The sequence below is a fragment of the Lontra canadensis genome, unplaced genomic scaffold (assembly GCF_010015895.1).
Source record: "Lontra canadensis isolate GAN:19392208 unplaced genomic scaffold, GSC_riverotter_1.0 scaffold37, whole genome shotgun sequence".
In the NCBI taxonomy this organism is placed as follows: domain Eukaryota; kingdom Metazoa; phylum Chordata; class Mammalia; order Carnivora; family Mustelidae; genus Lontra; species Lontra canadensis.
Window position 1 is genome coordinate 18179107 of NW_022631031.1, and position 15038 is coordinate 18194144.

At 40.0% G+C, this 15038-nt stretch overlaps 1 protein-coding gene and 1 non-coding gene across 9 annotated transcripts in view; both read left to right on the plus strand.

Annotated features, from left to right (window-relative positions):
- NCOA2 (nuclear receptor coactivator 2) overlaps nucleotides 1-15038 on the plus strand; it is a 292692-nt gene that overhangs the window by 183165 nt on the left and 94489 nt on the right. For all 8 annotated transcript variants that reach the window (XM_032869220.1, XM_032869226.1, XM_032869227.1 and 5 more), the window contains 2 exons: nucleotides 2061-2165; nucleotides 5340-5512. In XM_032869220.1, the coding sequence (XP_032725111.1) occupies nucleotides 2080-2165; nucleotides 5340-5512 (259 nt within the window). In that variant the 5' untranslated portion in view covers nucleotides 2061-2079. The remainder of the gene's footprint in view (nucleotides 1-2060; nucleotides 2166-5339; nucleotides 5513-15038) is intronic.
- On the plus strand, nucleotides 13353-13484 carry LOC116874578. Its single transcript, XR_004384035.1, has one exon. It is a non-coding gene; the product is annotated as a small nucleolar RNA SNORA72 (small nucleolar RNA).

Below are 15038 nucleotides of genomic sequence, written 5' to 3' on the forward strand. Positions count from 1 at the left end.
CTCCTCCCTCCTGACCTGTGCTTATGTGATTACAGGAAGAATGGCCTCTTTGATGAGGAAACCCTTGCCATAACATCTTCGTTTAAAGTAGGAGTGTGTAACCCTGTGTACAAATAACCCCAGCTCTGCCATTTGCTAAGCTGCTCAACTGCCCTGGGCTGGAGATGCTAATGCTTATCCCCATTTAACAGAAAAGGTCATTAAGCCATGAGAGGTAACTTCTTAAGGTCTCACAGCTAACCAAGTGGTAGAGCTAGGACACGGATTACGTGGCTACAGCTGCTCTGCCCAGTTGCCCCTCATAGTCTGTTTTGATGATTAAATTGTGTCCAGCAATTGCTGGATGCATAGTAAATGCTAAATGAATAACTTGATACAGATTATACTTATTATCAGCCCCAAACTGTGCCCACAGTACAGGACCTTGGGACTTGGCTACATTGCTCCCAAGGCAGGAAGCTCAGGCGTTAGCTTTCAGATTGTCCCCTCCTGTGTGACCTCGTGAATATAATGTGCAGTTGGTGCAGCCTCCCTCGACGATACAGTGTTTCTTCATCCTGCTTCCACATGACTCTCAAGAAAATTCATTCCTCAGCCCCCTTGGATCAGAGCTGTGACCAGAAGGAGTGCTTGTAGGGAGACTAAGCGTTGCAGATTTCGCGGAGTGAAGGCTGTGCAGTTTGATGGGTATGTGACAGTGCTACAGTGACCTGTCTTGGGTGCTGCTTTCTTAGCCCACCTTCCTCTTTGTCCTTTCTTCCTGAACCTGTTACTCTCTGGCCTTTTTCTGAAGTTCTTGACCTGTTCTACTGTCTTGCCCTTCCATCCGGTTTTTCCAGTCTAGAAAGGAAGAAAAGCCACTATAGAAAGTAAAGGAGGGCGAAGGTGACTTTAGACGCCGGGGCGACAGAAGGAAGGGGGAAGCTGCAGAGAACTGGAACTCTAAGAAAGACGTTTAAATGCTGACGTCATCTTTTTAGGCTGCATTTTTTTTTTCTTTTGCTAAGCAGTTATTAAGCACTGTGTGCTGAAGCGACTACATTATTCCCCCAGTGTCTTTGTTAGTTCTTTTGTTTAGTTCTCGTAGAATTTAAACCTCTGTCACCCTGATCTTTGGGTATTTAAATATTATTTAGATTTTATTAATGATGACTGATGTGAACACACTGATTCTCTTACTTTATGTCCTTTTATTTTCTTACTGGAAGGAACCCAGTAAGCAGGAGCCAGTAATTGTCCTCCTTCATTAGGGTCAGTAATGTTCCGTGATTTTTTTTTTTTTTTAAGGATATTTTAAGACCTTTGGTGATAGCAGCTAGAATTAGCCGAGGGAGGGAGTATCAGGAGCAGCAGGATGTGAGAGAGGAAACCACGGAGGGGAGGTGTGCTCAGGAAGGCGAGCTGCTGGGGAGAGAGGGCACTGAGGGCGGAGCAGCAAGGCAGCTGCTGCAGGGGTGGAGGGAACGGGAGACTCCACCGGGAGGCACGACCTCCTCTCTTTGGGGAGCATTGCTTCTGGAAGCCTCGTGTAGGGCCAGGGTCCATTGTACCTGGGCGGATTTGGAAATATTGAGCTTAGTGGTGGGGCACTGCCTCTTCCCAGGGCTGTCTGTCGTGGGTGAGCTATTGCAGCACAGACTTCACATTGGTCAACCCCAAACAGAGACTGGGAGGAGCCCCTTACAACACCTGTAGTTTCCCCCGAGTGCAAGATCACTCCTGAAACCGAAGGCTGGCTGCAGAAACCTGGGGCCAGCTGGTTGTAGTTCATGGTGCTGCTGAAATACATCGTCTGCTTAAAGAGTCTGGGCCCAGTGAGGTAGGCTTGTTGGCTTTTGAAGTGTGAACCTTGACGAACACTTAACTTTTAAACAAGGTCAAAAAAAAAAATAGAGCCCTTTCTTTAGGAGTTGCACGCGCATATTAATCCAAACAATGTGTTAGTAACTGTGGTCAAATTTCTGATTGAAGTTGAAGTTCTTTTATTGGTGGTAAGTTGATCAGCCACTTTATCATCAGCTCTGTTCTCTCTCTCCCCCCGTCCCCATTTCTTGTTTTAGTTGCTGATATGTGTTCAAGATGAGTGGGATTGGAGAAAACACCTCTGACCCGTCCAGGGCAGAGACAAGAAAGCGCAAGGAATGTCCTGACCAGCTTGGACCCAGGTTAGAACCTGCTGAGAAACAGAATCAGTATTCCCCGTGACGTGCGAGCAGGGCTGACTTGACACCCCTCTCCACCCCCGCCCCCACCCAACCCCCCCACTCCCCCCACCCCCCCCAACCCACCCCCCGGTCAAAATACTGTTTGGTTTTTCTCCTTAACAGTTAAACCTTGAATATGTATTATTTGGCTTATATTTTGGTTATGCTGATTGGTTGCAGATTTTACTATTTTTTACAAAGACGAAAGCTTCCTGCTGCTTCTGATGTCACCTGTGTACTTGACTGTTAAAGCAGGCTTATTATATGATTTTGAGTCTTCCACATTTTTTCTGTTAGATCACAAGACATGATAAAGATAAGAAGATCCCATAGCAGAAGTTGCTGTTAATTTTACACTGTTTTATTTTTATTTTTTTGAGTTGGTGACAAAGATTATGGGCCTTCAGTGAGTAAACAAGTAATTTAAAGCAAGTTCCATGTCATATATTATAGATGGAAGTGTGAGTTGCTCTGATCTCCATGCAGGATAATTTAGCATGGTCTAGTAAAATTATAAATGTGTATCCTCTTTGAACTGCAGTCCACTTCTAGGAATTTTCCCAGAGTATGCTTTCACACTGGCAAAATGATAGACACTGAGGTTACTTATTACAGCATTGTTTAATAATTGCAGAAGATTAGGGAAAACTTAAATGTCTATAGGGAACTATTTAAATAGCTGATACCTCCATAATCTGGAATGCAATACAGCAATGAAAAAGAGTGAAGATGTTTAATGGATTGATATAAAAAGAATCTCTTAAAAACATTGTTACAGAGAAAAACAAGTTGTGAAGCATGAGTATGGAGTACTACCCTTTGTATAAACCACCCCTTCGTATAAACCATTTGTTTTAGGATAATGAAGAAACACTTAAGAGTTGTTAACCCATTTTGGGGGATGAGAACTAGTCTAATAGGGAACAAAGGTAGGATAGAGACTTCAATCTTTTGGTTACTTAAATCATGTAAATGATTTAAAAAGTTCAATAGGGGCGCCTGGGTGGCTCAGTGGGTTAAAGCCTCTGCTTTCGGCTCAGGTCATGATCCCAGGGTCCTGGGATCGAGCCCCGCATCGGGCTCTCTGCTCAGCAGGGAGCCTGCTTCCTCCTCTCTCTCTGCCTGCTTCTCTGCCTACTTGTGATCTCTGTCTGTCAAATGAATAAATAAAATCTTTAAAAAAAATAAAATAAAGGGTGCCTGGGTGGCTCAGTGGGTTAAAGCCTCTGCCTTCGGCTCAGGTCATGATCCCAGGGTTCTGGGATCGAGCCCCGCATTGGGCTCTCTGCTTAGCAGGGAGCCTGCTTCCTGCTCTCTCTCTCTCTCTCTCTCTCTCTGCCCGCCTCTCTGCCTATTTGTGATCTCTGTCAAAGAAATAAATATAATCTTTTAAAAAAATAAATAAAATAAAATAAAAAGTTCAATAAAAGCAGCAACTTCTCAAATAGCCAGTAAAAAGATCAGCTGGAGAAGAACAGGGCAGAGGACTAGGAAAAGTCATTAAGACAGGAAGAGAGGGAGAAAGAGCAAAAATATTTTATGTTCCCTTTTCCCCTTTTCCTGCCAAACAGAACAAGTCTATTAAATTGCTACTGAACACATCCCAGGCCCCAACCCTCGGCTGCAGTATGTGGCCTCTAGGTTCCCCAGTACCTCCTGGCTGTCCACAGCCATCTGTCTGGCAAACTGTCTTTAATGCCTGGAAGTCCACTCGAGGAGGCAGTTTGATAAAATGGAGACCATTTTGACGGAGGGCAGTTCTCCTGTGTCTTGCTGTGCTGGTGCCCTGGTGCGGGGCGGGGAGCCTCCAGACCCCCTCCCCTGCGCTCTCAGGTCTTTGTAACACAGTTCCCCTTTCTCACCTATTTGTCATGTGTTCATCCATCTTGTGGGGAGAGGGAGCTGAAGAGAAGTTGAGGGGGGCTGAGGGGTCCAGGGGGCAACTTGTCTCCTCCAGGCATCCCAGCCACTCCCTCCCTTTCCCTGTACTTAGTGAAATAGAAGCTAGGAATAAAAATGAGATGTCAAAAAACCAAATTCTGGGCCCGTCTCTACCAGTAACTCACTGGGTGATCTTGGACAAGTTGTGTAACCACTGTGAAATAGAGAAATTGTCTTCTATCTCAGCTTTATTAGTTTGTGAAAATAAAGCTGATACTTGGAGGCAAATAGATGGAAGTCTATTACAGACTACAAATTCTTATCAATTAGTATTATATATATTAAAAATATAAGGTGCCTCGTTAGCGCAGTAGGTAGCGCGTCAGTGTCATAAAAATACAGAAAGCTGCTACATGAAACAACTTACATTTCTTATTTATTGTGTAGTTTGAATGGCATTTAGTGGGCCCTCTACTAAAAAAAAAACTAGTTGTATGCTGTTATTATCAAAGGGAACTTGCTATTTTGTCAAACTGAAATGAGAAGATCTTGCCAATTTTTATTTTTCCCTCCCTTGCATTAATTTTTTAAAACTTTAGTTGAACTTGGACCATTTGTATGTATTTTGTACGTCATTCAGCTTGGATAGTTAACAAATACCCTAGGTCAGTTTCACTTTTTGTTTCTGACTGTACTGTGGTTTTTTTGCATTATCTAAAAATAATTGTTTGGTTTGATAACCAACATCCTAAAGAAGTCTATGAAATTATGGAGATTTACTTTTATCTTTTTAAACTTTACAAAAAATCCCCACAGTGTATTTATTCCCATTATAACGAGGTTAGGTTCCCTTTCTTCTTTTACTGACCCTAGTAAATTTTTAAAAATTTTATAACATAATCTGCCTTACTTTTCTAAAACTTTTCCTCTGTGTATTCAACAATAAATTTGATGCCTGCCTCTGCCAGGTGTTGTATTAAGCACAGTGATGAGCAAATCATCCTGAGCTTTGTCACTGTGAAGCTTACTGTCCAGTGGAAGACATGATATACATAGAACAAACAGTCACGCAAGTAAATCTGTGATCATGTACTGGGATGAGTTTGATTTCAGAAAAAACACGTGCAACACTTAAGGCAAGTTGAGGGTTTTTTTTCCCTCTGCAAAGTACTTCCATGTTTAGATAAGTAACTTTTGTTTGCTATCTTTATATTAGAACTTGTTTAACATGCTTATGTTTTTTTTTTTTAATAGTCCCAAGAGGAGCACTGAGAAACGTAATCGTGAACAGGAAAATAAATACATCGAAGAACTTGCAGAGCTGATTTTTGCAAATTTTAATGATATAGACAACTTTAACTTCAAACCTGACAAATGTGCAATCTTAAAAGAAACTGTGAAGCAAATTCGTCAGATCAAAGAACAAGGTAAGAAGCCTGAATTAATCTTTTGGAGAGTTTAGCCGGGTTCTGTTTTTTCATGTGTGAGAAGTCCCTTCAGAGTCCCTTTAATCCATTTCTTATGCTTAAATTATTGATGAGGAAATGATGTCACAGCGCAGATGAATGCAAGTATCACTTGCAGGGGTTTATAAATAGGCTTTATATAAAATTCAGCAATTCCCTAAAGACAGAGGAGACTGAGGTGAGGCAGGGTGATGTAACTTTTCATCTAGTAAAACTCAATTAGGTGCCCACTGATTCTCCTCCCCTACCTTGGAATTTTCATTGCCTTCACAGCAAGGGTCTGTCATAATTTGCAAGTGAAGAGCCAACTAAAGATGGAAACCAGAAGTAAGGAAGTGAGCCACCTCCTGTCTCAGCTAGTCAGCATATTTGATTAAGTCTCAGCCTCAACTGGCCATGCCGCTAGATTAGAATTTCATATCCTGAATGACAAGAGATTTGAAAGGCTCAAGCCTCTAGTCAGAATTCTTTTGTGAGTTGAAACACAGAACATGACAGCTTTCTTCCTGGGGTTTTTTTTTTTTTCCTGAGATAATTTTCTGCTTCTTTTCTTTGAAGAAAAAAAAAATTAAGAAAATAATATTTTAAAAAACACATTGGACTAAGTGGTGCCAAAAAAAAAAAAAATCAGTATCAGGCAAGTACGAACAGTGTTCTGGGTGCTTAGGGCCAATGTGTGCTCTTAAAGTATTCACACACTGCTTTCCTTCTGGGGAGGGAGATTATGATCTCTTGTAATCTGCTTTTGAATGCATCCTCTCAGTTCATTTTTTTTTTAATCTACCTTTTATGTGATATTCAAAAGAGGCAGATTTTAGAAAAATAATGTCTTCGTCTGTGTAGGTATATGACCTGAAACTTCCCATCTGTTATCAAATCTTAGCTGCCTATTTGCATATCATCATCATAGCGTTTTTCATTTTCATACATTTACTATTAAGCTAAGTTTTATATAAAACAGTGTTACAAATGTAGTTCTGCCTTCTAAGAATTTAAAAATACATGCCTAAGGTACACAGCAGACTGAGGTGAAACAACAGAGTTTCTAATACAAGCCCACTCTGAAAATCAGTCTTTATTTCCTGGTTTCGCCACCAAAGTTCTATTACTCGGCAGTCAACATTCCATGAGTTTCTGCTCTCAGTGCCTGCCTCGGTCTCCCTTCATCTCTTTCTTCTTCCCTCTTTTCCCTTTGAGATCCACCAGTTATCAAAAATTCAGTTTAATCTCCATTTTATATATTCTTCATTTTGGGGGCAGACCAGCAAAGGATAAAATAATATTCCTACAGCTCTTAGGAGAAATAATTGGTTAAAGTTTCATAGTACTTTGAAGTTGCTGTTTCTTTCATTGCTGAGATTACGGTGGAGAAGCAAGCTGCTTGCTTCAGGCTTCTGGAGATTTTGAATGATACAATTTTGTGAACATTGCACAAGCACGTTAGGCAGTGCTTTTGCACTTTAAAACAGCTATGTATTTTTTACTATCGAGGTCTTGCACAAGGTTTTAAAAGTTTTGCAAAACCTTGGTAATTCCCCCTTGCAACCATAAAACACGTTAAGATGTGCCACGCTGGGACTCTGCCATACTTTTACTGTAGGTTTAATCATAAGGCCGCATACCACAACCACCCAAGAAGCAGCAGCAATAAACACCCTGTCATGTCTTATTCTTATAATGTTCCTATTAATTTGCAGAGTAATGGGTTTTGAAAGGGGAAGCAGAAATTAAAAACCAAATGAAAACCACAGATGCACTTTCATGTTCTAATCTAATATTTTAAAAGTATTTTTTGTGTAACAAATTGTTTTTTTAAAAACAGCAGGACTTCAGAATCAAATCAGACAGAAGCTAGCTATGAATCCTGGGTCTGCCACTTACAAGCTCTTTGAACCTGGGCAAATTATTTTCTCTCTCTCAAACTCCCGTTTCCTCATACGGAATTTAGCAGTCATAATATTGAGGTTGTGCGGTTGTTGAAATTATGAGCTATGTAAATGTACTCAGCCAATACCTGTCAGCGTGAAGGTTTGGTAGGTATTCAGTAAATATCTTTTTCACACTAAGCAGAAAGTCGCCTTCTTTCCCTTACCTATGCTAGGGTCTTCAGCGAGCTCTTACTTCAGATGGAGAATGGGAGATAAAAACGGTGGGAAAGTGGGTTATGAATGTCCGTTCCTATAGGGTCGTTGGAAGAAGGTACGGTTCTGAGGCCAGAGAATTCTGCGTAGTCTTTGCGGACTCCTCCGCTGCCAGCTGAAGTTCAAGAGCAGCGCAGAAGTCAGACCCGAGCCCTTCTCTCTCGTTCTTCGTGCCCAACAGATCCCCCTTTCGATCGGTATAAATTAAGTCCAGCCATCATCTTTCCAATGTTTCCAAACTTCATTTGTATTTCAGTCGCAGGTCCCAGATTGAGTAAAATCCTAATTGTGCTAGAGCAGTTCAGCTGGATTGCTTGAGGATCCCCACTAAAGAATCCACCTGGGGGGGGGGGGGGGGTGCGGAATCCACCTCGGGAAAGCTGGGCTCATCTTGAAGGCGCCGGCCCGTGTCAGAATCTCAGGGAGCTGATCCAGGCATGCGGGACTTTTCCTCACGAGTCTGCTCGGTCATCAGCTGTCCCTTGAGTTCCCATCCACTTTGTAAATAGAGAGGAGAAAGGGTATTTTAAAGTGACCGAAATGATGGGACTTTGGTGGGAGAATTGCCAGCTGTTGAAGTACGTCAGCCTTCTCCTGTGTAAGCGCGTTATGAGACCCAGGCCTGACAGACCCCAGCCCCCCGACAGCACGCGCACTGCGTGGACCCCGCGGCAGCGGAGCAGATACACATCCTGTGGACTCAGGCCCTTACACCAGATTTGTGATAATGGAGGTGTGATGTTTTGTCCCATTTGAGAAGATGCTGATAATGTTTAAAACTTCTGGCTCCTATAACTTAACGATAATAGTTCATGAATAGTGAATAACCTTTTTTCGTAATTGGGGAGGCTAATATTGCTTCTGTTCCACAGAAGAATAACAACTAGTATGAAAAATACAGATGATTTAATTTGGAATTACTATGTCCAACTTCACACTCCTTAGCTGGAAACTTCCATAAAAATTTCTGTAGAAAATACCTAGTAATTCCTGTGCTCTTAAAAAATAAAATTGAGGAGGCCTGGGTGGCTCAGGAGGTTAAGCCTCTGCCTTCGTCTCAGGTCATGATCCAGGGTTCTGTGATAGAGTCCCGCATGCGAATCCCTGCTCAGTGGGGAGTCTGCTTCTCCCTCTGTCCTTCCCCCTACCCCCCGCTTGTGATCCCTCTCTCTCAAATAAATAAAACCTTAAAAAAAAAAAAAAAAAAAAAGAGGAGGAGGAAGAAAGAAAGAAAGAGAAGAAAAGGAACAGGCTACCTAAAAGACCATTCTGGTTTCTCATTGTGATTACTCTAATGACACAGTTTTGATTTCAGTGCCATTTTGAGAACATTGGGATCCCAGATTGCTTTGTACTTGTGAATTTCCCCTAATATAGAAAATAACATTAAAAAAAGTATTTTAAAAGAAGGTGAGGTCCTGTGGTATGCTAGAATCACTCATATCAACCAATGAAAGCCAGTTTTTCAGTTTCAAGAATTTTTAAAGCCAACTGATGAGCACAGCCATTGTTGAAAATTATACAGACTTAAAAAAATTACATAGACTTACAATTAAATTATATTTAAAAAGCCAAGGAAGACTTAAATTTATCATTTATTTATTTATCTAATTCTTCTACTGCATTTTGCTGTTATCTATGCACTAAAGGCTCATGGCAACTTGAATCACCTACATGATAGAAATACTATGAAGTGGTGGCCACTCTGCATCTCTTCCTAAGTCCACCTTCAATAATGTCACCATGGCTGATTGCAAATACAACAATCTTGACACCCTGCAAATCAAGGCTTGATTTATTGTTTCTTAGCTGTCATTTTAGACTTAAAAAGTAAGGGAGATTTTGGGGGGGGCAAATTATGGAGAAAATGTTAATTACCTTCTGACATTTTTTTAATCAACTGACATTTTAACATTAAGTAGCCATTATGTGCATATACAATAGATCATAATCCAGTTCAGCAAAAAGAGGTCAGTTGCACATTGACAATTGCATTTCTGCACACAGCATCTTCATACATTTTCATTATTTCATTTTTGTCTTATTAACTTAAATGAAAATTTTAACCAATATTCATATTGGAACTGTTTTTCATCCGTGGTAATCAAAGGTTGGTTGCAATCCAAGAATTTGGCAAAAATTCATGGAAGCATTCTGTAAGAATCAGTTGGCTATGTAGAATTGACAGTAAAGAGTATTGTCTTATCATTATACATTATATGCTGTACATCCTTTAAAGAGTAAAATTTGTAGTAAACATCATGATGCTTACTATTTTTCCCCCAGAGAGCTGGGTTTTTAAGTATTTCCCAGTATACCACTTGTAGCCATGAAGGTGGGAAGGTTGGATTATAAATGTAGGTGAATCAGATTCATAAACTAATGAGATTATTTAAGAATTCAAGAAAATAGTAATGGAAACAATCTAATCTTAGCCCATAAAAGTTCATATGGAGCCTATTAAAAATACATTTTTCTTTCCTATTCTTTTTTTACCATCTTAAATTCATGAAGTTCTTCTGGTGGAAATTGTCATTCAAGCTGAAGCCTGAGCTTGAGCTAATAGCTGTCAAGAAGCAAAGTAAGCAGAAGGGCTCTGATTATCAGATGTCTTTCAGGGATTGGATTTCTATAAATCAGGCTTTTGGGTTGATGCTTGTAGGCGTTGGTTAGGTAGCATGTGATGAAACCTTACGGTGTTGATGGCAGAGGCAGGTTAGGAAACTCCGCCTCTCTTGGACATGCATTTGTAGATAATAATCCGTGTAATAATCTCTTTAAGATCATAAGCTTTATGATCTAAAATGAACACAGTCTCTCTTCTCCCCAGTTGTATGACCACATGCAAGTTTCTTAACATCTTTGGGTCTTAACTTCCTAATCTGTAAAAAGAGGGTAAGTTCTTGTGAAGCATATGCTCAATAATGTTTATTTAGGACTTAATCTAGTCCTTGGCACGTACCTACTAAACAGTAGTTATTACTCTTATTATTGCTTCTGACATCTATACTTGGAATCATCATCCAAGAAGATCTAGGTTTCCTCCCTGAGGACTTCAGGACTGGGGACTCACTACTGAAACTAGATTTTGGATTCTTTGTTACGATTTTAAGCCTTAATGTTCTTATAGTGTTGATTCTTTTTACTTTTAATGTAGAAGTAAGTAAATAAAAGCTATCCAATTACGCAGTCAGACAAAAAAATACACATTACAGATAGGTTGATGTGACTACATCTGGATCCCTCCCTCTGACTCTGTTGCTCCTGCTGGACCTTTCTGGTACCTGCTTGTCCCTGTTACCCAAGTGGCATTTTCAAGAATCTTGCTTTAAGGAGAACTAAAGAGGGCAGAGTCTTGGCAGTTTTTATTTCATCTGTATTTACTTCAATGCAGGAATGAATCTTAGTTTTCTCTTGAAGACCTGAAACTGTTACATGTTTCCATACATCCAGTAATAAATCAGACTTTATTTCATTGATAATATAGTCAATGATTGGCATTATGTTCTTGGCATTGCAATTTTTAATAAAGATATTCTTCTAATGATGTATAAATAATTCACTTTCATAGTTTTATATGGATTAATGGCTCATATTATTAATGAAATCCTTAAAATTAGCGAGCAGGGGTAGAATGCCTGCTGTCATTTCTTCTTAGGATCCCCCCCACTTTTTTCCTAAGTATATGGAAGGGGTTATTTTGTTTATTTAACAGCTTTCAAATGGAGAGGATTTAAGTTATTTAACGTACCCTAATGCTTTAGGATTTCAGCAGTTTATGACATGAGCTGTGATTTCAAGACTTAAACTAGCTTCCATTCTCTACAGAATGTAGACATCCTTTCTCTTCTTGATCATCTACTGGTATGGAAAGAAGTTAATTCTGAGGGGTGCCTGGGTGGCTCAGTCCGTTAAACGTCTGCCTTTGGCTCAGGTCATGATCCCAGGACCACCTGGGATTGAGCCCCGCATCGGGCTCCTTGCTCATCGGGGAGTCTGCTTCTCCCTCTGCCCCTCCTCCACTCGTTCCCTCAGTCTCTCTCAAATAAATAGTCTTTTTTTAAAAAAAGGAAAGTAATTCTGACACTGCACTGTGTGTGTTGATTTCATTCAAAACCAAGCATCATTTGGTAAATGTTTTATTGAGTAAATACTACATGCAAGACATATTGTTCTTCACTAGGCGGGAATCCAACAGTCAGTAATGTGATTGTTTCCCTTGGAGCTTTCACTCATTTGGAGGGACATCGGCTTGTAGACAGCTAACTGAGGAACTATAGAGGACAGTGGAAATAAGAATGATGACAAATGCTGGTGAAAATTGATTGATTTGGGGGAGGGAGCAGAGTGGAGACAGGTGGAGAGGGAGGGAGAAAGAGAGAGAGAATCTCAAGCCATCTCCACGCTGAGCGCAGAGTCTGACGCGGAGCTCAGTCTCATAACCATGAGATTATGACCTGATGGAAAATCAAAAGTTGGACACTCAACCGACTGAGCAACCCAGGTGCCCCTTTATTTTATTATTTTTAAGTTTCAGTTGTAGTATGGTCAACATACAGTATCATATTAGTTTCAGGTGTACAGTGTCACGATTTGACGTTATGTATATCACAGATTGCCTCACCATGATAAGTGTAAGTTATCATCTTTTACCGTGGAAAGTGAATACAGTATTATTGACCGTATTCTCTATACTATACTTTTTCATTCCTGTGACTTATTTTATAACTGGAAGTTTGTACCTCTTAATCCCCTTCATCTGCTTCTCCCATCCCCCTGTCTCATTTCTCCCCTCTAGTAACCACCAGTTTGTTCTGGCTATGTAGAATTGACAGTAAAGAGTATTGTATTATCAAGTGTTTTTACAAGTGTTTCTGGTTTTTTGTTTGTTTTGTTTCTTAGATTCCATATGTATGTGAAATCATATAGTATTCGTCTTTCTCTGTCTGACTTCTTTCTCTTAGCATAGTACTCTCTAGATCTGTCCATGTTGTTTCAGATGCAAAATTTCATTCTTTATTATGGCTGAGTGATAACTGTACATGGTATAAACACACACCCCACATCCTTTTTATCCATTCATCTATCAGTGGGACAGTTGGGTTGCTTTCGTATCTTGGCTGTTATAAATGATGTTGCAGTAAACATAGGGGTGCATACAGCTTTTTGAATTAGTGTTTTTATTATTTTGGGGTAAATGCCCAGCAGTAGAATTACTGGATCATGTGATCCTTCTATTTTTCATTTTTTGAGGTACCTCCATACTGTTTCCCTCAATGATTGTACCAATTTACATTACCACTGACAGTGCAAGACGGTTCCCTTTTCTCCACATCCTCACCAGCACTTGTTATTTCTTGTCTTTTTGATACTAGTCATCCTGACTGGTGTGAGATGCTGTTTCACTGGGGTTTTGATTTGCATTCGCCGTGTGCTTAGTGATGTGGGGCATCTGTTGTTGTTGTGGTTGTCGTCTTTGAGCATCTTTTCATGCGCCTCTCGGCCATCTGTGTGTCTTCTTGGGAAAAACATCTATTCAGGTCCTCTGCCCATTTTTTAATTGGATTTTTGGGTTTTGGTGCTAAAGTTGTCTGAGTTCTTTATATATTTTGCATACCAACCTCTTGTCACAGTATATCATTTACAAATATCTTCTCCCACCGTGAATATTTCCACTGTTCTGATTTTGTAATAATCACAGCAAGCTAACCATTTGCTATAATAAGACCATGCATGTGTCCCCAGACTCTGTTCTTTCCCTAGGTCTGGTTTTATCAGTGCTGGTGATAAACCAAGTCTGAGTTTTTTTTTTCCCTATGTCTGATTAACATGATGCATCGTATGTGGGAAATGTCTATGACTGTGGATATATAATCATCCTTGAGAAATGACAACAAAGCAAGTGTAATAACTTTTGAAGATAACCATTGCTAATTTGATGATTTACCAGTTGCCATTAAATGAATTGTAAAACTAAAAACAAAAACAAATACCTTCTCCTATTCAGGAGGTTGCCTTTTCATTTTGTTGTTGGGTTCCTTCCCTGTGCAAAAGCTTTTTAGTTTGATGTAGTCCCACCTGTTTATTTCTTGCTTTTATTGCAGTTGCCTGAAGAGAAAAATTTAAAAATGTATATTAATAAGACCAGTGTCCGACGGTTTACTGGCTGTGTGTTCTTTCAGGATTTTTATGGTTTCAGGTCTTAAATTTAGGTCTTATCCATTTTGAGTTTATTTTTGTATATGGTATAAGCAAGTGGTCCAGTTTCTTCTCTTGCATTTAGTTAGTTGTTCAGTTTTCCCCAACACCATTTATTGAAGAGACTGACTTTTCCCATTAGACATTCTCACCTCCTTTGTCATAGATTAATTGACCCTAAAATCATGGGCTCTCTATTCCACTGATGTCTTTGTTTTTGTGCCAGTGCCATACTGTTTTGATTACTATAGCTCAGTAGAATAATTTGAAATCTGGGGTAGCACTACCTCCAGCTTGTTCCTTCTCAAGATTGCTTTGGCTATTGAGGGTCCTTTATGCCTCCATGCAAATTTTAGGATTATTTGCTCCAGTTCTGTGAGAAAAACTGTTGGTATTTTGGTAGGGATTGCATTGAACCTGTAGATTACTTTCACTACTATGGACATTTTCATATTAATTCTTTTAGTCCATGAGCGTCTTTCCATTCATTTGTGTTATCTTCAGTTTCTTTCATCAATATCTTATAGTTTTCAGAGTATAGGTCTTCACCTCCTTGATTAAATTTATTCCTACTTTGGTTTTTGTGTGTGTGTGGGTATGGGTTTTTGGGGGGTGGGGGGGTTTGATACAGTCGTAAATGGGAAGTTGTCTCAACTTATCTTTCTGCTGGTTCATTATTATTGTATAGAAATGCAACAGAATTTTGTAACTTGCCATCTAACTGAATTCATTTTTTAGTTCTGGTGGGTTTTTTGTGGAGTTTTGGGTTGTTATTTTTTGTTTTGTTTTTTTGTTTTTTTTTTTATTTTTAAATAAAGATTTTATTTGTTTATTGAGGGAGAGCAGGGGGAGGAGCAGAGGGAGAGGGACAAGCAGGCTCCGCATTGAGCATGCAGCCCAGTGTGGGGCTCAATCTCATGACCCTATGATCAGGACCTGAGCCAAAATCAAGAGTTAGACACTCAACCAACTGAGCCACCTAGGCGCCCCTAGGAATTAATTAATTTCTTCTTCCTACCTTCCTTTCTCTTTCTCCCTTCCCTTCCCTTTCCTTCTCCCTTTTTTCCCCCTTCCCTCCCCCTTTCCCAAGATTTTATTTATTTGAGAGACAGAGAGTGAGCAGAGTGGGGGGGGGCGGGTCAGAGGGA